At 46.1% G+C, this 26,578-nt stretch overlaps 1 protein-coding gene across 2 annotated transcripts; it reads right to left on the bottom strand.

The window, feature by feature from the left end:
• Positions 1 to 830: 830 nt before the first annotated feature.
• On the bottom strand, positions 831 to 21,984 carry ERCC6L (ERCC excision repair 6 like, spindle assembly checkpoint helicase). Of its 2 annotated transcripts, XM_040331352.1 has the most exons (5): positions 21,792 to 21,984; positions 15,989 to 16,054; positions 9,096 to 11,664; positions 1,645 to 2,412; positions 831 to 1,464 (listed from the first exon to the last, which is right to left on the bottom strand). In XM_040331352.1, the coding sequence occupies exons 1-5, from the start codon at positions 21,866 to 21,868 to the stop codon at positions 997 to 999; spliced, it is 3,948 nt and encodes a 1,315-aa protein (XP_040187286.1). In that variant the 5' UTR covers positions 21,869 to 21,984; the 3' UTR covers positions 831 to 996. The 2 variants fall into 2 exon arrangements, with proteins under 2 accessions (XP_040187286.1, XP_040187285.1); XM_040331351.1 differs by having other exon boundaries at positions 831 to 2,412; positions 21,792 to 21,976.
• Between the last annotated feature and the right edge of the window lie 4,594 nt (positions 21,985 to 26,578).

The following is a 26,578-nucleotide window of genomic DNA, read 5'->3' on the forward strand; positions in this document are numbered from 1 at the left end:
GATTTAAACAATAACAAAAATAGTGATCAGATGAATATATAAAATTAAGACTCTGATAATGACACAAAAAGAAATCCATAAAGTGCATCAGTGAAAAAAGTCCAAAAGGTGCTCCAAATAATGAAGTGACTATTCGTGATAAATATCAGAATCGGTGATCAACAGGAAGGTTCCTCCACCACTAACTACAGATGGCCCCCTGTTGATCACCGATTCTGATATTTATCACGAATAGTCACTTCATTATTTGGAGCACCTTTTGGACTTTTTTCACTGATGCACTTTATGGATTTCTTTTTGTGTCATTATCAGAGTCTTAATTTTATATATTCATCTGATCACTATTTTTGTTATTGTTTAAATCATATGTCTTTGCGCTGCACTTTATTACCATTGATCAGGTATGCAATCAGCACAAAAATATTAAATAGTACCCCCAAAAAGGTGCAAGCTGAACACTGAAGATTGTCACAAAGTTCCAAACAAGATATTACAAAGGAGTGCAGCGCAAAATAAATCAAAGTCCCCAATGAGCCTGCATTTTATCCTGTAGTTCTGTTTTTTAAAATCCAACTAAGATTTTTGATTGCACAGTGAGCACTTGGATCTCCTCCTCTCTTTTACATATGTTTGCACTGTTCCCACCGACGGAATCGTTTTGGATGAAAAGCCACCTTATCGATTTTACCTGCTACCTATATGTTGTGCGGGATTCGCTTTTATGACTACCCGTTAGCTCAGGAGTCTACATGGGGAGGTGAGTGTAGATAAGAGATTGGAGGTGGAGGGTCTGCCACCAAGAATAGTATTAGCCTCATTTTGGTGACAGAGCAATTTTTTTTTTTTAAATAGCAAGAGCTGGTGCAGTCGGTTACAATCACCAAATATTATTTGGATACTGATACAAACGGCAAAGATCTAAGAAACTGTAGTTTCCATTGGCCTCTGGAATGGAGCTCAATTTGGGACATCTGGCTGTCTCCCATTGTTAAATAGTTACTTTATCTGCCTGTAAAGATTCAAAGTAAGCATCATAACTTCAGGGTCATCTGATTTAATGTCAAGTGCTTTCAAAAAACAGTCTAGAGCTTCCTTCACATTGCCACTATCTTTAAGTATTTTGCCACGTTGTACCAGGCTGGTAAAGTCATCTTTAATGCATGGCTGGTTTGCTTGAATCACTTCAGTATCTTGAGCCAGACTGTCAACTTGTTCATCGGTAAGGAGTTCCACTTCACCAGTAGACTCCTCTACGGATTCTTCTTCAGTCGCAGAGGTTGGAACAAAGCTATCGGATTCATACTCTTCACTTGATGTCAATACGCTTTCGTCTTCAGGTAGTGTCTCTCCTGCAGGTTCTTCTGTAGATACATGCTGCTCTTCTTTGGCTTCTTCAGCTTCAACAATTTCTTCCTCCCCCTCTTCACTACTTTCTTTGCTAGAATCAACAATGCTTTCTTCTATGTCTGTTACTACGCTTTCGTCTTCAGGTAGTGTCTCTCCTGCAGGTTCTTCTTCTGTAGATACATGCTGTTCTGTAGATACATCCTGCTCTTCTTTGGCTTCTTCAGCTTCATCTTCAACAATTTCTTCCTCCCCCTCTTCACTACTTTCTTTGCTAGAATCAACAATGCTTTCTTCTATGTCTGTTGCTTCCTCTACAGCTATGTCAATAAGAGATCTCCTAGAAGCAATGGACCTGCGTCTCATGGGGGTTCTGGTGGGAGAGATCAGTTTGGAAGAAATGGATCTGTCAAACTTTGGGGTTGAAGCACTTAGCCCTTTGGCTGAAGGGCTTTTAAAAGGTGAATACACCCCCTCATTTTCCTCAGCAAGGAACCCAGAAGTTTCCTCCTCACTTTCAGAGCATATTCTTCTTACAACTTTTCGGCGGCGACCAGTATGAAATATCTCCTCCTCCTCCTCCTCGGTATCCATGGCATTTAGCTGAACATCCTTTTGATGGGAGTTTGCATCATTTGTGTTACGTTTACATTTCTGGCCTATTTCAGGACTGTCTCCAAGGTTGGGCATTGGATTTTCTATTTCTTCACTTACAGGTTTTCCTTCACTTTCAGCATCTTCCTGACTCATATTCTCAAGGGAATCGTCCAATAAAAGCATGGGGATGTTCTCTTGAGCCACAGAGGTCTCCATAACACTTCCCAGTTCACCCATGCTATCATCATGTCCACCTTGATCCATTGAATCTTCAAGTACAAGATTGAAGTCGCATATTGACTGCCGTTTTCCTTTAACACTTAAGTTTCCATGTTCTATATCAGACTGTTCCAATAAGTCGTTTAAAGGGTTAGCCACTGGAGACCCCAACAGAGACAATTTTTCTTCGGAAACTTTTGAAGTTGGATCCCCCATAATGTTGTCTCCATCCGACGTAGCACTATAGGCATCCTATGAAAAAGAAAAAAAATAGAACGATATATAAGGAATGTCAGCTGTTCCTTTCTGTGCAATTCACATGACAAAACAGCATGCAGTATAAACTAGGGCTGAAACGATTTATCAATAATAAAAATCATCAACGATTTTCATTATCGATTTGTTGGTCTAACGCACCTTCCTCCCTGCCAGCCCCGCCTCTGTCCCAGTGTTAGAATCCTGTGTAGAAAGCTGGTGGTGCAGCTGTAGTCTCTTTAGACTAAAGCGGCCCTCATGTGACCAGGCACGTTCACCCGTCTCCTCCACGCCAACGTCAGCTCCCTCCCCCCCCCCCCCCCCCGATAGTCTCAGCCCCGCCCGCTGCGAGAAGCGGCAGGGAGCGCTGAGCTACACCTGTTGCATAAGGTGGCAGCTATACAATACTACTCTGTACATTAATTTCTGTGATAGCAACAGGTGCCCCATGATCATAAGTATTTCTGGGGGGGGGGGGGGGGGTAATAGTGCCCCACCATTGGTGTTCCCGGGAGGAATAGTGCCCCATCATTGAAAAAAATGCATATTAAGTTTTTTTTTTAATGATTTTATCCGATTAATCTAAACCATGGGTCTTAGAACTACAGCCCTCCAGTTGTTTAGGAACTACAATTCCCATAATGGCTAGTCATGTCTGAATGTCAGAGTTTTACAATGCCTCATGGGAAGTGTAGTTCCGCAACAGCTGGATGTCCGTAGTTTGAGGATCCCTGATCTATACAATAAAAATCGGCCAACTAAGCAATTATAAAAATAATCGTTAGTTGCAGCCCTAGTATAAACCCTTCCGGAAAGAAGCAATATAATAATAATGAGTTCACACTGACTTATTAAAAAGCCATTTGCAGGTGTAGTATCAAATCAATGCTGTATGCATGGTTTTAAATTAAAGCTGATCTCTAGGTTTTCTGTGACTTTAAAATAGTTTGTTGTTTGGACCAAGCTGGTCCAAACAAATTCCTTCAAGTGCTGCACTGGCTCCAAGCACCATATGTAATGCAAGTAGCCTCAGCTACATACAGTACACAGTGCTGGGTTCCAGCTGCGACACTTCCCATCTCACACCTGGAACAATAGAGGGTACACGCTACCAGGGGGAGGAGCTCGGTGCCAGCAGGGGACCCAAGAGGATCGGGACTGCTTTACATTACAAACCACTAACATTTCTCTGATTTAGGAGTAAAATTGCAGAGCGTCTTCAGACAACCCCCACACAAAGTATACTCTTGACTTCACTTCCCCCACCATTATGCCACAGAACATACCTAGTGCTTCCACAAATAGGAGAGCATGTATCCCCCTATGTTACCACCCAACAGCATTAACTGAATGCTCAGATCTAAACATTTTAGTAAGGATAGAAGTCAAAAAAGAAACTTGGTATAAATGGGCAGGAAGTTTCATTCAAAACACTCACCCTCTTTGAGGTTTTTGGAAGGTTTGAACCAACTATTTATTTTTGAACATAAAAACCATGCCTATACTTACCTGCTCTATGCAAAACTATTGCAGCCCCGATCCTCTTCTGGGGTACTCGTGCAGGCTCGCTCCTGAGTCTTGCTGCTGCGTCCATTGACAAACAGCAGGACTCGGGGGGAAAAAAAATAATGGTTACCAGGTTTAGAGTTACAGAGGTCTAGTGCTCAAATAATTTCTCGCTCCGACGATACCTCACATGTGCGATTTGAACACTGTTTACATATGCGGGCGCGACTTAAGTCTGTTTTCTTTGCTTTTATTGGGGTTACAAGGAATGTAAACATCTCTCGTGACAGTAATAGGTGGCGACAGGTACTGTTTATGGAGGGATCAAAAAGACCCCAAATCCCTCCTTTGCACTTCAAAGTATTCAGATTGCCAAAAAACTGCAATTCTGAATACGGTCTTTTTTTAAAAAAAAACTGGCTCCATCCCGCTCCTCCGGGATAACAGCCGAGCGGCTTTTAGCCGCATCTGTTATCACTGGAAAGCCGACCGCCCGCTCTAAAAACGGCACCGGGGCATGATCCCGGTAATTAATTTCAGCACCCCTACTCCCCGCCGAGGTACATCTTTTCACCATCTGCATCGGTCCCTCCCCCCCTCCACTGCATTCTGGGACACGTACGTACATGTGGGTGTGTGAAAACGATGGGGCCATTCGGAAAGCAGCAGTTTCACTTAGTTGTGATGCCGGTGCCTGGATCCTGTGACGTCACCCCCCCCTCTGCATGCCGTTGTGTCCCAGCGTGCGCTTCAGCCCTCTATCTAGCTGCCGCACAGTTTACCTGGAAACTTCCTGTTTGGGAAAACAAGCACCTGCATTCATCTCTGCAACACACGGCAGCTGCTACAAGTGGACTTGACCAACACGGCCAAGAGACCGACTGTCCTATGGACCCCATCTTTATGCCTAAATACAGTAACTTCTATGTGAGTAACTTGATGCTGTTTATACATTAAAAGTTTACAGTCTTTTCTAAGTGGCGCCTGTTGTGGTTTTCTTTCTGTTAAAGTGGATGTAAACCCCCACACTTTTTTTTGTCACAATGTAGAGTATAAGATTTCCTATCATCTGTGCCCAGTCTTGCCACACAGAGTTAATCCAGCTCTGAGCAATCCTCTCTTATCGTTCAGTGAAAATTAACAGACTTCCAGATAAAAACCTGTCTAAATAAAAAAAAGTCTATTCCTCTCTCCTTGCATTGAGTGACAGGTTATTTACATATCTAGCTTGGACATGTTTATCATATGTTATGTTTATCATAATATGAGGTGATCCACAGTATAAAAAGTGAGAAACCCTCCCCCACATAACACATCCTGGTAATATACAATGAACTGTGGATCACCTCATATTATGATCAACATAACATATGATAAACATGTCCAAGCTAGATATGTAAATAACCTGTCACTCAAAGCAAGGAGAGAGGAATGGACTTTGTATTTAGACAGGGTTTTATCTGGAAGTCTGTTCATTTTCACTGAACAATATAAGAGGATTGCTCAGAGCTGGATTAACTATGTGTGGCAAGACTGGGCACAGATGATAGGAAATATTATACTCTACATCAGCCCTCAAAATTTACACTCGCCTCTCGCATTTTGCGAGTAAATTTTGAGGGCTGGCGAGTGTCTGGCTGGCTGCTTGGGAGCAGGGGGGGGCGAGCGGGGAGAGGAGGAGCCGCCGCGGCGTTCAAACCGCGGGGAACATTACAGCTTTCAATTCAATAGCTGTGAGTGTTCCCCGCAGCGCGCGTCTTATACAGCCCCCCCCCCCCCCTCCGGGAAACTGATAGGCAGATCACCCATCCCAGGATTGGATGGATGATCTGTCTATCAAAGTTTCCCGGACAAGAGGGGAGGGGCTGTATAAGACTCGCTGCGGGGAACACTCACAGCTATTGAATTGAAAGCTGCAATGTTCCCCGCGAACCATTCGGCGGCGGCTCCTCCTTTCCTACCCAGCACAGGTAGTATGCGGGCGGGGGGGACTCCCGGCTGCAATGTGGGTAAGGGGGGGGACTCCCGGCTGCAATGTGGGGACATTTTGCTGCATTGGTAGACATGGGCAGGCTGCATTTTTGGGCACGGATTAAGTTGTTGTTGTTAATATTTATTACTTAATTCTACATAAAACATTTAAGTGTAATTTCATGAGATTTATGAGGGAGTGTCTAGGGGCGGGACATGGTAGGGGTTGGGCGGGACAACTGGTGGCGAGTATGCCTTGAGGCCTGGCTAGTAGCTCAGGACTTGAAATTTTGAGCCCTGCTCTACATTGTGACAAAAAAACAAAAACATTTTTGGGTTTACATCCACTTTAAGGGGCCCGACATCGCAGGATCCCTGGACAGGTAAGTGTCTTTATTAAAAGTCAGCAGCTTCAGTATTCGTAGCTGCCAACGTAACCACTTAAGGACCGGCTCAAGTACATACACGTGGGCACTTTAAAGATGAATCTCTCGGTAACTGCAGCATCTGCTGCCACAACCGAGATATCCATCTTTTCTGTGGCCGGTCCTGTAAACGATAACGGTGATCTCACAGCAGAGACCACCGTTATCAGTGGCGGGAGAGGAGCCCCCTGCTCTCCGCTGCTTACCGGAGCCGTCGGTAGCGGCCGGGCCCCATTGCAGGGCAGAAGCTACGTCAAAATGTCACTTCCACCCATTTTTTTCCGTCATTTTTTCAAACGACAAATAATTTTTTTTATTATTGCATTTTAGTGTAAATGTGAGATCTAAAGGTCAAAAAGACCTCAGATCTCATATTTAGGGAGGACCTGTCATGCTTTTTTCTATTACAAGGGATGTTTACATTCCTTGTAATAGGAATAAAAGTGAACAGAAGCGAACGCATACGTGAGCAGCGCCCGCATATGAAAACGGTGTTCAAACTGCACAAGTGAGGCATCGCCGCAATCGTTCGAGCCAGAGCAAAAATTCTAGCCCTAGACCTCCTCTAACTCAAAATATGCAACCTATAGAATTTTTTAAACGTCGCCCATGGAGATTTTTAAGGGTAAAAGTTTGACGCCATTCCACGAGCAAAATTGGCGTCCTTTTCCCCCCACAAATAGAGCTTTCTTTTGGTGGTATTTGATCACCTCTGCGGTTTTTATTTTTTGCGCTATAAACAAAAATCGAGCGACAATTTTGAAAAAAAAAAATTAAAAACATTTTTTTTTCTCAGTCTAGGCCGACACGTAATTATATATATATATATATATCAATTAGCGACTGGTTTGCGCAAAAGTTATAGCACCTACAAAATAGGGGACAAGATTATTTTTTTTACTAGTAATGGCGGCGATCTGCGATTTTTATTGGGACTGCGACATTATGGCGGACACTTTTGACACCGCATTTATACTGCGATCAGTGCTATAAATATGCACTAATTACTGTATAAATGTGACTGGCAGGGAAGGGGTTAACACTAGGGGGTGAGGAAGGGGTTAAATGTGTACCCTGCATAGCGTTTCTAACTGTGGGGGAAGGGGACTGACTGGGGGAGGTGACCGATCTGTGTCCCTATGTACAAGGGACACAGATCGGTTTCCTCTCTCCCTGACAGGACGTGGATCTGTGTGTTTACACACAGATCCACGTCCTTGTCTGTGTAACTGCCGATCGCGGGTGCCTGGCGGACATCGCGGCCGCCAGGCACACGCATCTCAGTGGCAAAGCTGCCCATCACAGAAGGTGGGAATGGACCCTTCAGGGTTTTGTTTAAAATTTAGTATAGGTGAATTCTATACAAAAAAAAAAAAACACACACACACACACACACACACTTTATTGTGCAGCTCCTCCCCAATACTTACTGGAGCCCAATAGTGATCCAACAATGTGCACAGGAGCAGCAGCTCTCTCCCCTTATTGTCTGAGACAGCAGCAGGAGCCAGTGAAGAAAGAGCTGGCAGGTGGAACCAAGGCATGCTCTGTGTCCTATGGATACACGGAGGTGGAATGGGAGCAAGCATGCACAAGTGCCCCTAGAGCAAGCAGCTTGCTCTGGGGTCACTCCACAGGGTGAGGGTGGGGGAAATGAGCCAGAAGTGCCAGTGTGTGACCCAAGAGGATTGGGGCTGTCCTGTGCAAACCATTGCACAGAGTAGATAAAATATGATCAGGGGTTGACAAATTTGCTTGGAATCTAGGAGCCAGCTAAAGAAGTTAAAAGCCAGAAAACGCGCCCCGTCCCGACGAGCTTGCGTGCAGAAGCGAACACATACGTGAGCAGCGCCCGCATATGTAAACGGTGTTCAAACCACACATGTAAGGTATCGCTGCGATTGGTAGAGCGAGAGCAATAATTCTAGCCCTAGACCTCCTCTAACTCAAAACATGCAACCTGTAGATTTTTTTAAACGTCGCCTATGGAGATTTTAAAGGGTAAAAGTTTGTCGGCATTCCACGAGCGGACGCAATTTTGAAGCGTGACATGTTGGGTATGAATTTACTCGGCGCAACATTATCTTTCATAATATTTATATAAAAAAAAAAAAAGGGGGGATAACTTTACTGTTGTCTTATTTTTTAATTAAAACAAAAAGTGTATTTTTTCCCCCAAAAAAATTGCGCTTGTAAGACCGCTGGGCAAATACGGCGTGACAGAAAATATTGCAACGATCGCCATTTTATTCTCTAGGGTGTTAGAATAAAAAATATATATACTGTTTGGGGGTTCTAATTAGAGGGAAGAAAATGGCAGTGAAAAATGACATTAGAATTGCTGTTCAACTTGTAATACCAACGGCTCACCACCAGATGGCGCCAGCCCACCTTCCAAGCCAAGTCGCCAGGACACTATTTCTAGTCGCCATGGCGACCGGGATTTGTCGATCCCTGAATATGATTATTATTTAAAAAAACAAAAAAGCTGAACCTTTAGTATCTTTTTTTTTTATAGCATGTGGGATACAGTCAGAGCCATAAACAGTGTTAACAAAACCTGTTAACACTTTTAAAGTAAACTTTATGTTCAGATACTAAAGAGGCTTAGTTATTTTTTAATACAATATTCCTTTTAAAATTTGGCAGGCTGTCTACATGCAGTGTGTTCCTGTTGCTCCCCTTTATGAATATTCTGAAAGCCAACACCCCCCCCCCCCTTTTACCCCTCTAAAAAGTGTGCATTGTATTTTTTCTTATAAGAATTCTATTACTCACCCACAGAGGAAGATCACGTTGTAAAACGGAGGGATTTATTTCCTTTTCTTCATCAGTTATTACATGTTCTATAGGGTCATCAGTCATTACAGGTCTTTGAAAACTTATGTTACTTGGGGGCTCACATTTAAATGGAGCTGGAGGCAGCTCTTCTTCATCTGAAGATAAAACGATAAAGCTGGACATCAGACAGTCTACATCTTTTGTCCTTTTGTTTTTTGTGGAAAGAGCTGGCGAGTTTTCCGCACTATAGTCACTTACTAGATTAGTGACTTCCTGATTTACTTGATCTGGCAATGAACAATTTTCTGCATCTCCGCTAGAATTTTCAATTAACAAACTGTCCATATGACAGCTGATATCAGCAATGTCTTGTTCTTCTAGATCCACAATGACGGGAGGAGGGAGAGGCTTTACTGGTTTTGGATTGGGTAGACTTCTTGGTTTGGGTATTTCTGGGGGAGGTATATGCCGCGGCCAAGCTCCTTCAGTTCCCTGTTCCATGAGTTGCTCGTTCATCTGAGATTCCATTTGTACAAGTTCATGAGCTTTTTGCACCCGCTCTTTAATGTAATGTGCTTCTTGCTCATTCTCGCATTCATCGTCCTCTTGGTTGGACGACTCTTGTGCATAGATGAGGTCGTGGTCAGAAATTCCAAAGATAGGCAAAGTATGCAAATAAGCTATGTGCTCATCCAGATTGGTGTCAGTTTTCCTTTGAGAAGAGTGCATATTTTGCAGCTGGATCTGGGTTGTAGATGTATGCGTATCCTCTAAAGTAAACAGCTCCTTTAACTCTTGCTTTGAAAAATAGCGGTGAGGATTTTTTTTGTCCCCCGTCGTTTGCCTGATTAAAGAATCTTTAAAGATTTGCCTTCTGTAGATCTTTTCTTCCACTGTCCCGCAGGTTATGAGCCTGTAAATGACGACGTTTTCTTGCTGTCCTATTCGATAAGCTCGATCGACAGCTTGAGCATCAGTTGCTGGATTCCAGCTTGGGTCAAAAATCACAACACGGTCTGCTGCGGTTAAAGTTAATCCGACGCCGCCAACCTGGGTGGTTAACAATAGTACAGAGTAATTTCTATTGGTTTGGAACAAACTTATTCTTTTCTCCCGGTCCATAAGGGAAACGGTACCATCGATGCGCATTATCTTAAATCCTGTGTTTGTCAAAATACGAGCAACCATGTCAAGCATTTTTCTTGACTGGGAAAAAACAAGAGTTCTGTGGTCTTCTTCTCGGAGTTTATTAAGAAGCTCAATAAGCAGAAAGAGTTTTCCAGACTCTTCAATCAGAGCCTGATCAGAAATATGATCAAATTTAGTTACTGGTTCAGGCTCATCTTCTGAACCATCGCCCTCCAGGCCAAGCTGACTACATGCCCTTGCCGACAAAAGCCTGGGGTGGTCACACAGTTTTTTAAGAATAGTAAGCTCTGCCAAAGGTGACCTTGTAGTCATCAATAATTCCTTAATTTGGTCCAGGGATATGAACTTTCTATAAACTTCTTCCTGAATGGCCGATAGATACACCCAGATTATCAAGTCATTCTTCCGGGTGAGAGAAGGCATCTCAGGTGCTTTAATATCTGACCGAGAGACTGAAAGCTGTTTCGAAACTTTTTTGTTCTGCACATCACTTTTAGTTCTTCTAAGAAAGAAAGGCTTGATGATATTCATGAGGTTTTCTGAAATTTTTAGTCCAAGAGCTTTTTCTCCTGGCGTAGAATCTCTCTCTCTAGCCCTGGTGATTGGATTGTCATACTCCATTTTGAATGTCTTTGCAGTCCCAAGTAATGTCCCTTGACAAGCAAAGTCAAACAAAGCCCATAGTTCTTTTAAATTATTTTGGACTGGTGTTCCTGTCAGGAGAACGCGATTTTTAGCAGGCAAAGCAGCGCAAGCCTTTGCAGTCTTTGTTGACGAGGTCTTAATTTTGTGAGCCTCATCTAAAACAACATAATCCCAGACAAACTCTCTTGCAATGTAAGTAGACAGTTGTTGCCAGTTGTTGATTAGCATCTGGTATGTAGTTATCAAAATACCTCCCTTCCTCTGAATCTTCTCAAGGTTTCTGGCCCGTTCTTTTTTACTTGTACCGTGAAACTCATTTACCCTCATTCCCGGGGTCCACTTTTCAAACTCTCTAACCCAGTTGCTGATTAGGGTTGTTGGCATAATCAAAAGTACGGACCTGGCCAATTCTGCATCAAACATACCAGAGAGGAAAGCAATAACCTGTATCGTTTTTCCAAGGCCCATATCATCGGCCAATATACCGCCTTTTCTTCCATCTCTATACAAACTGTACAAAAAGGCTACACCTTCTTTCTGATGTTCAAAGATTTTCTTATATAGCTCCTTGTATAGCATCAAACCACTGCCGAGCACGTCCACAAACTCATCATCTTTCTCATTTTCTAATTTAAGCTGTTGAGCCTCTTCGAGCTTTGCGATCCTGCCCCTCAACTTCTCACTGGGATGCAGACTGTCTGCATGTCGGAAGTATTCAATTGATTTCACGAAGTTACCATTCTTTGCTTCTTCTTTGGCCTTTCTTACATATCTGGAGACAGGAGATAAAACCCACAAGGATAAGAGTTGTGCAAAAAACATCTTTCACAAGAAACAGTGAATGATGTCAACTCTAAACAAACCCGGAAAAGTTACATATCCAGCTACAGACCTAATAAAAACGCAGGATGCACTTGGCCCAAGAATAGATGTATAGTTGTATTCTAAATAACGTTAATTTAAAAGAAATTGATCAATGTATAGATTTGTATTTTATTTTAAATCCGATTTTTTTTTTAAAGCGGGGGTTCACCCTTAGAGGGCACTTTTCCCCCTTAGATTCCTGCTCGTTTTTACTAGGGGAATCGGCTATTTATTTTAAAATATGTGCAGTACTTACCCGTTTACGAGATGCATCCTCTCCGTCGCTTCCGGGTATGGGCTTCGGGAATGGGCGTTCCTTCTTGATTGACAGTCTTCCGAGAGGCTTCCGACGGTCGCATCCATCGCGTCACGATTTTCTGAAAGAAGCCGAACGTCGGTGCGCAGGCGCAGTATAGAGCCGCACCGACGTTCGGCTTCTTTCGGCTACGAGTGACGCGATGGATGCGACCGTCGGAAGCCTCTCGGAAGGCTGTCAATCAAGAAGGAACGCCCGCTCCCGAAGACCCATACCCGGAAGCGACGGAAGAAGATGCAGCTCGAAAACGGGTAAGTACTGCTCATATTTTAATACAAATAGCCGATTCCCCTAGACCGAACGAGCAGGAAGCTAAGGGGAGAAAATTTTTTTTTTATAAATGGGTGAACTCCCGCTTTAAGCAAAGTTCAGTTTTGATAAGCTCAGCATGGCCCAGGGGGAGGGAAGAGCTGGGAGGGGGGGGCGGCTGCCTTTCATTAAGAAGATAAGAATTAACTCTTGAGGACAGTGCCACCCACTGACAGTTATTCTGTATTACACCTAGTGCTTAATTGAAGTTATAAAAAATGCAATGTGAAAAAGCAGCATTAACTGTCACATGACATTAAAAAAAAAAAAGTATCGGTACTTGTACTCGGTCTCAAAAAAAGTGGAGGGGGATTAGGGGGTTAAGACATTAGGCAGGCGTTGCGTGTTGAGGGCTAGCCAGTATAAGGTAACCCTGGATCGGAAGATAAGAGGGGGAGAATACCCTTGATAAGTTAAAGTAATAAGAAAATATTATGGGTCTCTTCGTGATTATTTTTCTTGGTAATCTAGGGGACTGATGTATGTGTTAACAGTATAATAAGTTATTATTGTGACTGGTTCTAACATGTATCCGCCTAGCTTGTTAAAAATAAAAAATAAAGTTTTAAAACGGAAAAACGTGATCAAGATTACTAGAACTGTACCATCACACTGAAGATATGTTACATTTATGAGGTTTGAGGTGGAACTTAACTCCCAAGACTTAGTTCAGTGTTTAGATGGAAAAAAAAAAGAAAAAAAGAAAAGATTTTTATACTCGCCGTAAAATCCTTTTCTCCTAGTTCATGGACGGAGACAGCAATCTTGACAGTAGGGTATTAGCCTTTTATTATTAGGAGAGGACTAGGCAGAAAACATGTTAAATTGTTAAACAAAACATCAAAACTGTACAGTACTGCCCAGAGGGCAGTCCCTCCAGGTACAACCCCTCTCCCTGCATGCAGCAGCCAAGTTCGTCAAAAAGCAGTACAAACATAGAAAAAGGAGGGGTGGATGCCGTGTCCGTCCATGAACTCAGAAAAAGATTTTACGGTGAGTACAAAAATCATATTGGAGGAGTTGCAACATTTAAACAGCCACCTGCAAAACCTTGCGGCCGAAGCAACTATCCAAAGATGCACTCACATCAACCTTTTGTTAAGGTGTAAACAGACAACCAGGTAGCCGCCTTACACACCAGAGAAACAGGCGCTTGATGTCGGAAAGCCCAAGAGGCACCTATTTGCCCTGGTCGAATGCACCCTGACAAGAAAAGGGAGGCACGCGCCCTTTCAGGCCTGAATCACGACCTGTCTGATCTACCTAGAGATGGTGGTCGACGAGACCGCCAGACCCTCCTTAGGACCAACCACCGAAACGAAGCAGATAGGTACACTCGCAGAGCTCGGACAACATCCAGGGGATGCAACGGACGAGGACACAAAGACAATGTCCTCATTGAGGTGAAAGGCCGTAACGACCATAGGAATAAATGAAGGCTGCGGACACAGCACCACCTTATCCTTGTGGAGGATCAAATAGGGAGCCTTGCATGACAAGGCCGCCAGCTCAGAAACCCGTCTGACGGATGCAATAGCCACCAAAAAAGGCCACCTTTTGAGAGAGTCAGAAAGGGAATCTCTCTAATATTCTCAAACGGCGGTTTCTGAAGTACCGAGAAGACCAGATTCAAGTCCCACGGAGGTAGTGGCGGACGCACTGGAGGGGCCACATGTCGAAAAAAAAATGTAGAAAAAAAACTCAAAGACCAATGGGCCCACAGGGAGCCATGTCTTCCTATGCTAGGCAGAAAAAAACAGCTGCTACATGCAGGGAGAGGGGGTTGTACCTAGAGGGACCGCCCCTTGGGCGGGACTACAGTTTTGATGTGTGTTTAATACTTTACCATGTTTTCTGCCTAGTCCTCTCCTAATAGAAGGCCAATACCCTACTGTCAAGATTGCTGCCGTATCCGTCCATGAACAGAAGAGAGAAAAAAAAAATAAAAGATAGATCTCTGGCTAAAACGGCATAACCCAAAACTATGGAAAACTCATTACATGCTATATAACAGTGTTATTACTCAAAATATTTCATTCTACACAAAATTAATGCAATATACCTAGTTGATCCTGCCTTCAGCTGTACCTCCCATTTTCTGTTATCACTGTAGCCCGAGATTGAGGACACCAGTGGTCATCAACCCTGACCTCAGGGCCCACTAACAGGCCAGATTTTATGTATTACCTTGGGAGATGCAGACGAGAATACTGCAAACTCAGTGATTGCAGTATTCTAGTCTGCATCTGCCCAAGGTAATACATAAAATCTGGCCTGTTAGTAGGTCCTGAGGACAGGGTTGATGACCACTGCTCTACGGAGCATGCCCTGTTTCAGTTCCCTTCCAAGCTCTTCATTTCCTCCTTTTTTCTTATTTGTGCAGCCCACATGAGTATAGTCACACATGTGGGTGTATTCACAGTGGTAAATAACACTCCCCATCCCTCCTCCTATTGCTAAACACTATGGGGGGTAAGATATAGTATGCTGATTGACTACATTTTTTATTTTAAAGGAGTTGTAAAGTCCAGGTTTTTTACCTTAATACATGCATGCATTAAGGTGAAAAACCACCTGTGCTGAAGTCCGTCCTTTCTAGCGATGTGCTCAAGTCCAGCGACACCAGCGGATGTCTCTGCCTTGGTTGGATAGATTGATAGTAGCAGGAGCCATTGGATACAGCAACGGGACTCAAAAGCGCGCCCGCACGGGTGCCCCCCCTTGAAAGAAGCTCTCTGTAGGTGCACCCGATGGAGAGGAGGAGCCAGGAGCGCTACCGGGGCACCCCAGAAAAGGAGGATCGGACTGCTCTGTGCAAAACCCTTGCACAGAGCAGCCAAGTATAACCTGTTTTTGTAACAAAGTAGTCTTGGATGTGGTCTAAACAAAAAAGCTTGTGTTAATCATCCATTGCCTACATTCTAATAATGCATGAAATACATATTTGGATGCATGATCAGGGTGAAGAAATTAGCTTGAACAGGACGATATGCAATGAAGAAATGGGACATAATTTTCTTTTGGTCAGGAGAATACTGTTCCGTTACCAAGACCATAGGTGACTTATCACGAAACGCGATCGATTTGTTTGTTTTCTTTGTTGTCTCTCCCCCCCTTGAAATAAAATTATATATATAAAAAAAAAAAAAATTATATAATAATAATAATTTGCTCTTTGATAAAGATTTATTGAAAGCTGTAAAACTGTTATTGGATATAATTAGCCAGAGGGGTCAGCGCATGTCTTGGATCTTCATGCTTACAATGAGAAAGCTGGCCAAGAGGGCCGACATCTTCCTCTGGTCTTCCATTCCGGGTGTGCATCCTCGGGATGCATGTGGCTGAGGGCACGATGATGTTACTCGCACGTGGAGCCGCTGTTTACAGCACAGGCTCTTAAGGTCCGGCACTGTATGCTGGACCATCAGAGCACATGCGCCGGTAACATCACCGGCTGCATGCATGCTGAATATCTACTGAACTGTGCAAGTTCAGGAGGTATTCACAGTATCTACAGGCAAGCCTTACTATAGGTTGCATGTAGTGACAAGTGGTAGAATAGGGTTTATTAACAAGTTAAGGACCTTCGTGGATTGCTTGCAGTTACCTTTCGTATTTATTGGAGATCTCCAGGTCCTTATTCTTTGCTTCCTCTGTGGGTTGATTTACATATCTGGAAAAAAATTTAGGTATAAGAGCTGTGCCAAAAAAAACACCCAAACAAAAAACTACCAAACGACATTACAGAAATTACATATCCAGTTACAGCCCAAAACACCACATTATAATCTATTGTTTATAAATGTGATCTGGATAACTAGGGCTCCAGGGATAACCCCTGCAGCCTTGTCCATGGAGCAATGACTACATAGCACAGACCTACCTGGCCTACTAACAGAGAATACTCATTCAAAACTACTAAACTCAGACCCACCCGCCTACTATTTGGGGGAAAGGAAAGCAGTAGCTGCCAGCTTGGTTTTTCTGAATGATGGCAATAGTCTCCAAAACACCATCATTAACACCACAAGCTAGCAGCTACTACTGTACTCCCTTCTCCCTGGAATAACAGGCTGGGGGATTTGGGCTTCAGTAGCATTTCCTTTGTGTACACGACAGAGGAGACCCACATAGGAGGCACGGGGCTGCAAATGTTTTCTCCTTGGTGTGCATTGTCATCGTCAATTATTTTCTGTGTACTTTGTAAAGACGGGGAGACCCTAGCACCACTATGAAGTCCCAGCAAATATTCCTAAATGTTGCATTGTATTTGCGCAGCAGTCTTACAAGCGCAATCTTCTTGGAAGAAATATTTTTTTTTAATTAAAAAAATAAAACAGTAAAAGGTAGCCCAATGTTTAGATATTTTGAAAGACGATATTGCGATGAGGAAAATGATACCCAACATGTCACGCTTCAAAAATGTGGCCACTCGTGAAATGGCGATAAACGTAAACGTTGGCACTTGAAAATATCTATTGACGACGTTTAAAAAGTTCTACAGGTTACCAGTATTTAGCTAGTGCTAAAATTATTGCTCTCACTCCAACGATACATCCCATTTGTGGTTTGAAGATTCCATATGCAGGCACGACTTAGGCATGCGCTCGCTTCTGCACGCGAGCTTGTCGTGACAGGGCGCTTTAAGGTTTTTTTTTCCCCTCACTTATTTTAACCACATGCCGACCAGCGCACAACGATACACTGACACAATGGCTCGGCTGGGTGTACAGGTACGTCCCCTTTAACCACTTCAGGCCCAGGCCAATTCTGACACTTCGCTCCTACATGTAAAAAAGCCCCCAAACACTATGTTTTTCTTAGCAGAGACCCTAGAGAACACAATGGCGGTCATTGCAACTTTTTATCTTGCACGTTATTTACGCTGCAATTTTTCAAACCTTAAAAAAATAGTAAAGTTAACCCAATTTTTCTGCAGATTGTGAAAGATGAAGTTACGCTGAGTAAATAGATAACCAGCATGTCACGCTTCAAAATTGCAAACGCTTGTGGAATGGCGCCAAACTTTGGTACTTAAAAATCCCCATAGGCGACACTTTAAAATGTTTTACTGGTTACATGTTTTGAGTTACAGAGGAGGTCTAGGACAAGAATTATTGCTCTTGCTTTAGAGTTTGCGGTGACACCTCACGTGTGTCGTTTGAACACCGTTTTCACTTGGGCGGGACTTACGTATTTGAGCACACAGGGACATTTTTAAAAAATATATATAAAATAGTTTATTTTACTTAAAAGGGGAGTTCCAGGCATTTGTAAATGTTTATTAAAAGTCAGCAGCTACAAAAAGTGTAGCTGCTGGCTTTTAATAAACATGCATTCACCTGCTCCACGTTCCAGCGACGCACCGGCCAGAGCTCCTCTCCTCTCCCCCCCGGCGTCCTCGTTGTTACTGTGGGCACCCGGCCATGACAGCTTTCGGCTTCACGGCCGGGCACTCACTGCGTTATCTGATTGGACAGGCGATCGCCTAGGACCTGTCACGTGTCCCAGGTGATCGCCTACAAGGAGGGGCCGTCGTAAGCGATATGACGTATCACCTTAGCTGCCCCTCGGCAGAAGGAGGAAGTGGGACAGATGGCCCCCCCCCCCCCAAAAAAAATGACATGCCAAATGTGCCATGTAAGGGGGCAAGGAGTGGATTAGGCAGAAGTTCCACTTTTGGGTGCAACTCCGCTTTAAATTTTTTTATTTCGACACTTGAAAAATAATGAAATTTGAATCACATTTATTCCTATTACAAGGAATGTAAACATCCCTAGTAATAGGAATACGACATGACAGGACCTCTTTACAGTGAGATATGGGGTCTCTAAGACCCCACATTTCACCACTAGGCTGGGAAGCAAAAAAAAAACATCACTACTTCCGGCGGCGCATTTTTATTTATTTTTTTAATGCAGAGGTCAGGCGAGACATCATAACATCGTGCCCGGCCTCCGACAATCATGGAGACTCCAGCGACCATCTGGTCAGCCTGAAATCTCCATGATTAGCATCCGGGGCCGGCGGATCCGTTCTCTGACTCACCGATCGCAGCGGTGTCGGGAGAAGCACCGGAGGGCGGCAGGAGGACCTAGACTCTGGAACGCTTTACCAACCAGCATCCGAACGGCCAAGTGTAGGAAGAAATGATACCAAGCACCCCGAGGCGATTCAGTACGCATGTGTTGCGCTATATACGTTTTTCACTCACTCAGGAGGGACGTCCCCTTTCGCTGCCTGCAAGAACGATCAAGCAGCGAACAGCCGATATGATCGTTCGTATGGTGCAGGGAATCACCGGCTGAAAAAAGGGCAATATCTGAATGATGCCTGTAGCTGCATGATGCCTGTATTATGTTATTTATGTTTATCTCATTTTATTGCTGACTTTGATCTTTGTTGATGTTATTTTTTTTTATTTGGTTAGCGCAGTCTTTTTTCCTATATCATTTAGATATACCACCACAAAGGCCAGGACGTCATACGACATCCTCTGGGCGCCAAGTGGTTAAGATGCGGCATTGTGGGCGCATGCCGCAAGCTCTGCGGGTCTGACCGTGGACTCAATGGGCTGGATTCAAGAAGCAATTGCGCCTGTGTAACCATAGTTAAACAGGCGCAATTGCTTACTTGCCCAGGTGTAACGAATGCTCCTGATTCAGGAACCTCGTTACGCCGACTGCAGCCTAAGATCTGCGCGGCATAAGGCTCTTATGCCGTCATATCTTAGGCTGCATTCTTGCGATGGCCGCTAGGTGGCGTTCCCGTTGTGCTCAGCGTACAGTATGCAAATTGCATACTAACGCCGATTCACAACGTTGCGCGAGCCCTGCGTACGCAGTTTACGTCGTTTCCGTACGGCGTCTTTCGCGTAAGGGTGCCCCTGCTATTAGCAGGGGCAGCCAATGTTACGTATACCCGTCGTTCCCGCGTCGCGAAATTTCTAATTTACGTACTTTGCGCAAGTGATTCGTGAATGGCGCTGGACGCCATTCACGTTCACTTTGAAGCAAATGACGTCCTTGCGACGTCATTTGCCGCAATGCACGTCGGGAAAGTTTCCAGACGGAGCATGCGCTCTACGATCGGCGCGGGAACGCGCCTAATTTAAATTATTCCCGCCCCCTACGGGATCATTTAAATTGCGTGCGCTTACGCCGGGCATTTTCTACTGCTCCGTGAATCAAGGGCAGCGTAGTAATTTTGCGGGGGCGCAGGGCAAAATCGTTGCCCTGCGCCTCCGTAAAAAAAGCGCAATTCTACCTGAATCCAGTCCAATGTCCGCAGGGATACCCGCGATCGTCTCACAGAGAGGAAGAACGGGGAAGTACCGATATAAACAAGTATTTCCTCATTCTTCCTAGTGACACCTGTGATCGGGAGCGGTGATCAGTGTCTTGTCACACGTAGCCCATCCCCCTCACAATTAGAACATCCCTAGGACACACTCAACCCCTAAAAACAAAGATAAAAACGCAGAGGTGATCGAATACCACCAAAAGAAAGCTCTATTTGTGTGTGGGGGGGGGGGGGACATAAATTTTATTTGGGAGCCACGCGACCGCGCAATTATCAGTTAAAGCGACGCAGTGCCGAATCGCAAAAAGTGCTCTGGTCTTTGGGCAGCCAAATGGCCCGGAGCTGAAGTGGTTAACGTTTATTTTTTACATGGTCATTTAAAAAAAAATTATATATATATATATATATATATATATATATATATATATATATATTTCTAGGATGGGGGAGGTCACATGCACCCCCATACTCAGGAGTAGCAGCCATTTCTAGGATGGGGGAGGTCACATGCACCCCCATACTCAGAAGTACCAGCCATTTCTAGGATGGGGTCACATGCACCCCCATACTCAGGAGTAGCAGCCATTTCTAGGATGGGGGAGGTCACATGCACCCCCATACCGATGAGTAGCAGCCATTTCTAGGATGGGGGAGGTCACATGCACCCCCATACCCAGGAGTAGCAGCCATTTCTAGGATGGGGTCACATGCACCCCCATACTCAGGAGTAGCAGCCATTTCTAGGATGGGGGAGGTCACATGCACCCCAATACTCAGGAGTAGCAGCCATTTCTAGGATGGGGGAGGTCACATGCACCCCCATACCCAGGAGTAGCAGCCATTTCTAGGATGGGGTCACATGCACCCCCATACTCAGGAGTAGCAGCCATTTCTAGGATGGGGGAGGTCACATGCACCCCAATACTCAGAAGTACCAGCCATTTCTAGGATGGGGTCACATGCACCCCCATACTCAGGAGTAGCAGCCATTTCTAGGATGGGGGAGGTCACATGCACCCCCATACCGATGAGTAGCAGCCATTTCTAGGATGGGGGAGGTCACATGCACCCCCATACCCAGGAGTAGCAGCCATTTCTAGGATGGGGTCACATGCACCCCCATACTCAGGAGTAGCAGCCATTTCTAGGATGGGGGAGGTCACATGCACCCCAATACTCAGGAGTAGCAGCCATTTCTAGGATGGGGGAGGTCACATGCACCCCCATACCCAGGAGTAGCAGCCATTTCTAGGATGGGGTCACATGCACCCCCATACTCAGGAGTAGCAGCCATTTCTAGGATGGGGGAGGTCACATGCACCCCAATACTCAGAAGTACCAGCCATTTCTAGGATGGGGTCACATGCACCCCCATACTCAGGAGTAGCAGCCATTTCTAGGATGGGGGAGGTCACATGCACCCCCATACTCAGGAGTAGCAGCCATTTCTAGGATGGGGGAGGTCACATGCACCCCCATACCCAGGAGTAGCAGCCATTTCTAGGATGGGGTCACATGCACCCCCATACCCAGGAGTAGCAGCCATTTCTAGGATGGGGTCACATGCACCCCCATACCCAGGAGTAGCAGCCATTTCTAGGATGGGGTCACATGCACCCCCATACTCAGGAGTAGCAGCCATTGCTAGGATGGGGTCACATGCACCCCCATACTCAGGAGTAGCAGCCATTGCTAGGATGGGGTCACATGCACCCCCATACCCAGGAGTAGTAGTGATTTCAAGGGTGAGGGGGTGTAGTGGGTTCACCACAGAAGGGATATGACAAGTAATGACAGTGGGAGAGAGAGAGCGTCCTGATCAGCACATTGCGGGGGGGGGGGGGGGGGGAGGCTTTACTCACCGCTGAAGGTGGGGGCGGGGGGTTGCTGCTGGCGGGCGACAGCACATTGACGCGGGGAACAGGATGAGGCACTCACCACTGTAGCCACAGAAGAGGGGTGCTGCTAGTGGGACTCGGTAGATAGCACGTTCAGCAAGGGGGGTCCAGTGGACTCTGATTGGCTGCTGTGTGGCACCGTGTACTTATAGCTGTACATGTTCGTTCTGTCTGTCCCCCCCTTATAACAAAGTCCCCACAATATGTCACCTCTCCTGTCCCTCGGTATTGTCTGGGTCCGGCGAAGAAGCGGAAAAACTCCATGGTCCAGAGTCCACACACGCCATGCTAAGGAGGACCAGAAGGAAATCCCGCCACCACACGCTACCCGCGACTGTTCAAATCCCGCCTCCCATAATACACCGCACGGGGGAGGAGACGGACGTGAACTGGGCGGGGCTTGCGTGCGTGTCTCCGAGAGGGGTATGGCTCCACGTTTGACAGGAAGCATTAGAGCTACAGTTACTCGCTGTTTGTTACAATAAAGTTTAATAATAAAAAATTAGTGGAGTGGAGGGCACATGCTTCCTATCAAACGTGGAGCTCCACTCCGCAGCCAGAACCCTTGTGTCGGTGTATTGTCACATTCTGATGCCTATCGTAGAATGCTGCGGAAGTCACGTGACAATACATCGGCTCGGCTGCTCTTGATTACCAGTGCGCATGTGCGGTCCTGTCAGGAGAGGCGGACAAAGCTGTGTAGCCGTCTGCACTTCAATCAGCATCACAGAGAGCCGATTTATAATGAAGTGAACACACTGTATGCTGTGCCAAGCTTGTGTACAATAATAATAAAAACAATGTGTATGTTTCTATAATTTCTCTTATGGGTTGGTGTGCCCTCACCATTAAAAACATGGGGCCAGATTCACATAGCCCGGGCGCAGCGTAACCGATTTAGGTTACACCGCCGCAAATTTTCTGTCTAAGTGCCCGATCCACAAAGCACTTACCTGGAAATTTGCGGCGGTGTATCCTAAATCCGTCCGGCACAAGGCGGACCAATTCAAATGGGGCGGGTACCATTTAAATTAGGCGCGCTCCCGCGCCGGACGTACTGTGCATGCTCCCGACGCAAATTTCCCGACGTGCTTTGCGCGGAATTACGACGCGCCAAAGTTTTGTGAATCGCGATGTGAAAAAAAGACTTGCGCCGGGAAAAAAAAAAAAAAAAATTAAAAAGCGACACGGGAAAGACGGGTATACTTTTACATGGTGTAGTTAGTTTACACTTTGTAAAAGGTGCCCTATCTTTGCGACGCCATCTAACACTTGCGGCGACGTAACGACGGGAAAAAGTTTTGTAACTGCTAATTTGCATACCTGACGCTGGTTTACGACGCGAACAACCCCCAGCGGCGGCCGCGGTACTGCATCCTAAGATCCGACAGTGTAAAACTATTACACCTGTCGGATCTTAGGGATATCTATGCGTAACTGATTCTATGAATCAGTCGCATAGATAGAAACAGGGATACGACGGCGTATCAGCAGATACACCGTCGTATCCCTTTTGTGAATCTGGCCCATAGAGATCCCTGACATAAAGGGCCCATTTACACTTGCAATGGTTTTCACCACCCTCTGAGAAGCAATCTACAGTGGATCTCTTTTCAGGAGGCAGTAGACCTACACCTCGGAGGAGATATATCGCCTTCTTACTGCCTGTCTTAACCACCTCAACACTGAGCACTTTTACCCCCCTCTTCCTGCCCAGGCCAATTTTCAGTTTTCAGTGCTGTCACACTTTCAATGTGATGTTTTTATGGAGCTTTCTTTTGGTGGTATTTAACCTCTTGCCCTCCGGAAGATATGACCAGGCCATTTTTTTCTGATATGGCACTGCGTTACTTTGACAATTGAGCAGTCGTGCAACATTGTACCCAAATAAAATTGATATCCGTTTTTTCACACAAATAGAGATTTCTTTTGGTGGTATTTGGTCATCTGCTGTTGGGTTTTTATTATTTGCACTATAAACAAAAAAATACATCTATTATCAGACATCTCAAGTCTCCCGCGACTGGGGCACAGCCGCAGCAGCCCGAGCCACTAGGGTGCCCACGTGTCCCGGGACATTCCCGTAATTAGCAGGTCTGTCCCGGGCCCCGTGCACCTTCATTCCGGGACAATACAGTGTCCCGGAATGAAATTAACAGAGCGAGCAAACTCTGCCATAGCACTGGTGCTCGCTCTGCCTCCAGCTCCATCTGAGACTCTGGCGCGACCGGTGACGTCACAGCCGTGACTCCTGCCCAGCACACAAAGCGGAGGAGAAGTTAACTTTGTCCTCCTCCGTGCCCATGCACTCCACCATGCTGGGCAACTTGTCAGCATCGGCAGCACCAAAGACACTGATGCCGGCACTGCACTCTGGGTCACTACGATCTCTGCCCTTGGCTGTCTCCCTGCCTCTATCAGCAGAGCTGACCGAAGCCGCCACTCCTCCTCAGCTGTTTAAATCATTACATGTACACAGGAGCCAAAGGAGGGGACACCGCTGTGCATTTCCCACGCTGAGGTCTGTTATAAGCTTAATGTATTGTAGGTAGATGGACAGATGGGGAGGACAGGGACAGTGATCAGTAAAAAGTAAAAAATCGGCCCCCAGCACATATTCGAGGGAGGGGGGTCTGTACTGAGGGAGGGTAATCTATACCGAGGGAGGGGGTCTGAACTTATTGGGTGGGTCTGTACTGAGAGGGAGGGGGCTCTATACTGAAGGAGGGGGGTCTGTACTTAGTGTGGGGGGTCTGTACTGAGGGAGGGGGATCTATACTGGGGGGGGTTGTACTTTGTGGGGGGTCTGTACTGAGGGAGGGGAATCTATACTTAATGAAGGGGGGTCTGTACTGAGGGGGGGGTTATCTATACTGAGGGAGGTCTGTACTGAGGGAAGGGGTGATCTATACCGAGGGAGGGGGGTCTGTACTGAGGGAAGGGGTGATCTATACCAAGGGAGGGGGGGCTGTACTGAGGGAGGGTGGGCTGTACTGAGGGAGGGGGATGATCTATACTGAGGGAGGAGGGTCTGTACTGAGGGAGATGGATGATCTATACTGATGGAGGGGATCTGTACTGAGGGAGGGGGATGACCTATACTGAGGGAGGGGGTCTGTACTGAGGGAGGGGGGTGATCTATACTGAGGGAGGGGGTCTGTACTGAGAGAGGGGGATCTATACTGAGGGAGGAGGTCTGTACTTATTGGGTGGGTCTGTACTGAGAGGGAGGGGGATCTATACTGAGGGAGGGGGGTCTGTACTGAGGGAGGGGGATCTATACTGAGGGTGGGGGATGATCTATACTGAGGGAGGGGGTCTGAACTGAGGGAGGGGGGTGATCTATACTGAGGGAGGGGGTCTGTACTGAGGGAGGGAGATCTATACTGAGGGAGGAGGTCTGTACTTATTGGGTGGGTCTGTACTGAGAGGGAGGGGGATCTATACTGAGGGAGGGGGGTCTGAACTTAGTGTGGGGGGTCTGTACTGAGGGAGGGGGATCTATACTGAGGGAGGGGGGTCTGTACGTAGTGGGGGGTCTGTACTGAGGGAGGGGAGTCTATACTTAATGAAGGGGGGTCTGTACTGAGGGGGGACTTTACTTGGCAGGGAGTGACACCATGTTTTGCCGCACCAGTGGGGTAGGGTGACCACATTTCCAAACTGCCATTCAGGGACACACCCCCTCTCTCACCCCCCCCAAAAATGAGGGGGGCGGGGGGAAATTTAGTCTCAGGGTTGATGGGGAATTTGGCGGCGGGTTATTTGTCAGGCGAATGTTCCACTTGCTACCAGACGCAGTGCTGCTGTCACTCCCTCTTCATGACCCGCGTGCGTAGAACGAAAGGAGTGGCGTCACTATCTGGAGAGTAAAGATCACACCAGTCCCTGCTGCTTGCCGCTGGGTGCCGGAGATGGAGGAGGTGCCGAGGTGGGTGGGGACAGCAGTGCTGCACTAGGCGCAGGCCTCGCTCCCGGTCTCACTGTCTGAGAGTAAATTTTCACCGGTTGCAAGACGCCAGGCAGCGCCGGTCCTAGCAACCAGTTGCGGAAATTTAGTTAGTAGGGGGTGGCTGTGTCCTCTTTTTCATTCCGGGACATTGTATTGTCCCAGAATGAAGCTGCCCGGGACCCGGGACAGACATGTCAATTGCGGGACAGTCCCGGGCAATCCAGGACACGTGGGCACCCTACAGTGGGGTGACACCAACCCTATCGAAGCCACTGACACCCACCTCCTCTATTTTCTCCAGGCCCATTCCAGCATGCTTTAAAACAGCTCCCCTGGCCGCACTGCCACGGTGGCAAGTGACACGCTGCATCTAGTGGCAAGTGATACACTGCATGTGGCGGTAGGCTACGGTGGCAAGTGATGCGCTGCATCTGGTGGCAGGTGTGGGTGGCATGCTGCATCTAGTGGCAAGTGACACGTTCAGGGTTCCCAATGATTCTGCATTATGGTGAGTTGAACTATTTCATTATATATTACAATGTAGTAATATAAATAATATGATTTGTTCATCCTGACACAATATCAAGCATGGTGTTGGGATGATATAAGTGCTAAAAACCAGAGTCCATAGCCAAGCCATGTACTGGACTGGAGTGAGCGGACACCATGCTTATGAGCCCCATAGCAGTTACCTGATCTGCTATGGCTATAGTTACACCTTTGGAAAGAGGAATAAATATTTAAACACAGGTTACAAAGCATGTAAGCAGGAGCCAGGAGGTGCTACCATAAAGGGGATCTCTTCAGACTCTGATGGTGGGGGGGGGGGGGGGGTTGCACGGAGCGGCGCGATGCATGGCACCACCTCCCTGAAATGGGTTTGCCACCTCCCTGAACTACGTTTTTGCAGGTTGTGATGTCTGTATTATTGTTATCTATTTGTCTGTTTAGGCTGCATTCACACTATAGCGTAGTCACTAGATGGCCGGGTATCTGGTGACGTTAGATAAGACAAGGGCATTGCAAGGATAGATTAGGAATGAAT

The sequence above is a fragment of the Rana temporaria genome, chromosome 12, assembly GCF_905171775.1.
Source record: "Rana temporaria chromosome 12, aRanTem1.1, whole genome shotgun sequence".
NCBI lineage: Eukaryota > Metazoa > Chordata > Amphibia > Anura > Ranidae > Rana > Rana temporaria.

Coding starts and splice junctions, on each gene's coding strand:
- ERCC6L (XM_040331351.1), bottom strand. CDS start 21,868: ATGGCGTGTGTGGACTCTGGACCATGGAGTTTTTCCGCTTCTTCGCCG. Junction 16,055..21,791: donor AATACCGAGGGACAGGAGAG/GTGACATATTGT, acceptor ATTTTTTTCCAG/ATATGTAAATCAACCCACAG. Junction 11,665..15,988: donor ATCTCCAATAAATACGAAAG/GTAACTGCAAGC, acceptor TCCTGTCTCCAG/ATATGTAAGAAAGGCCAAAG.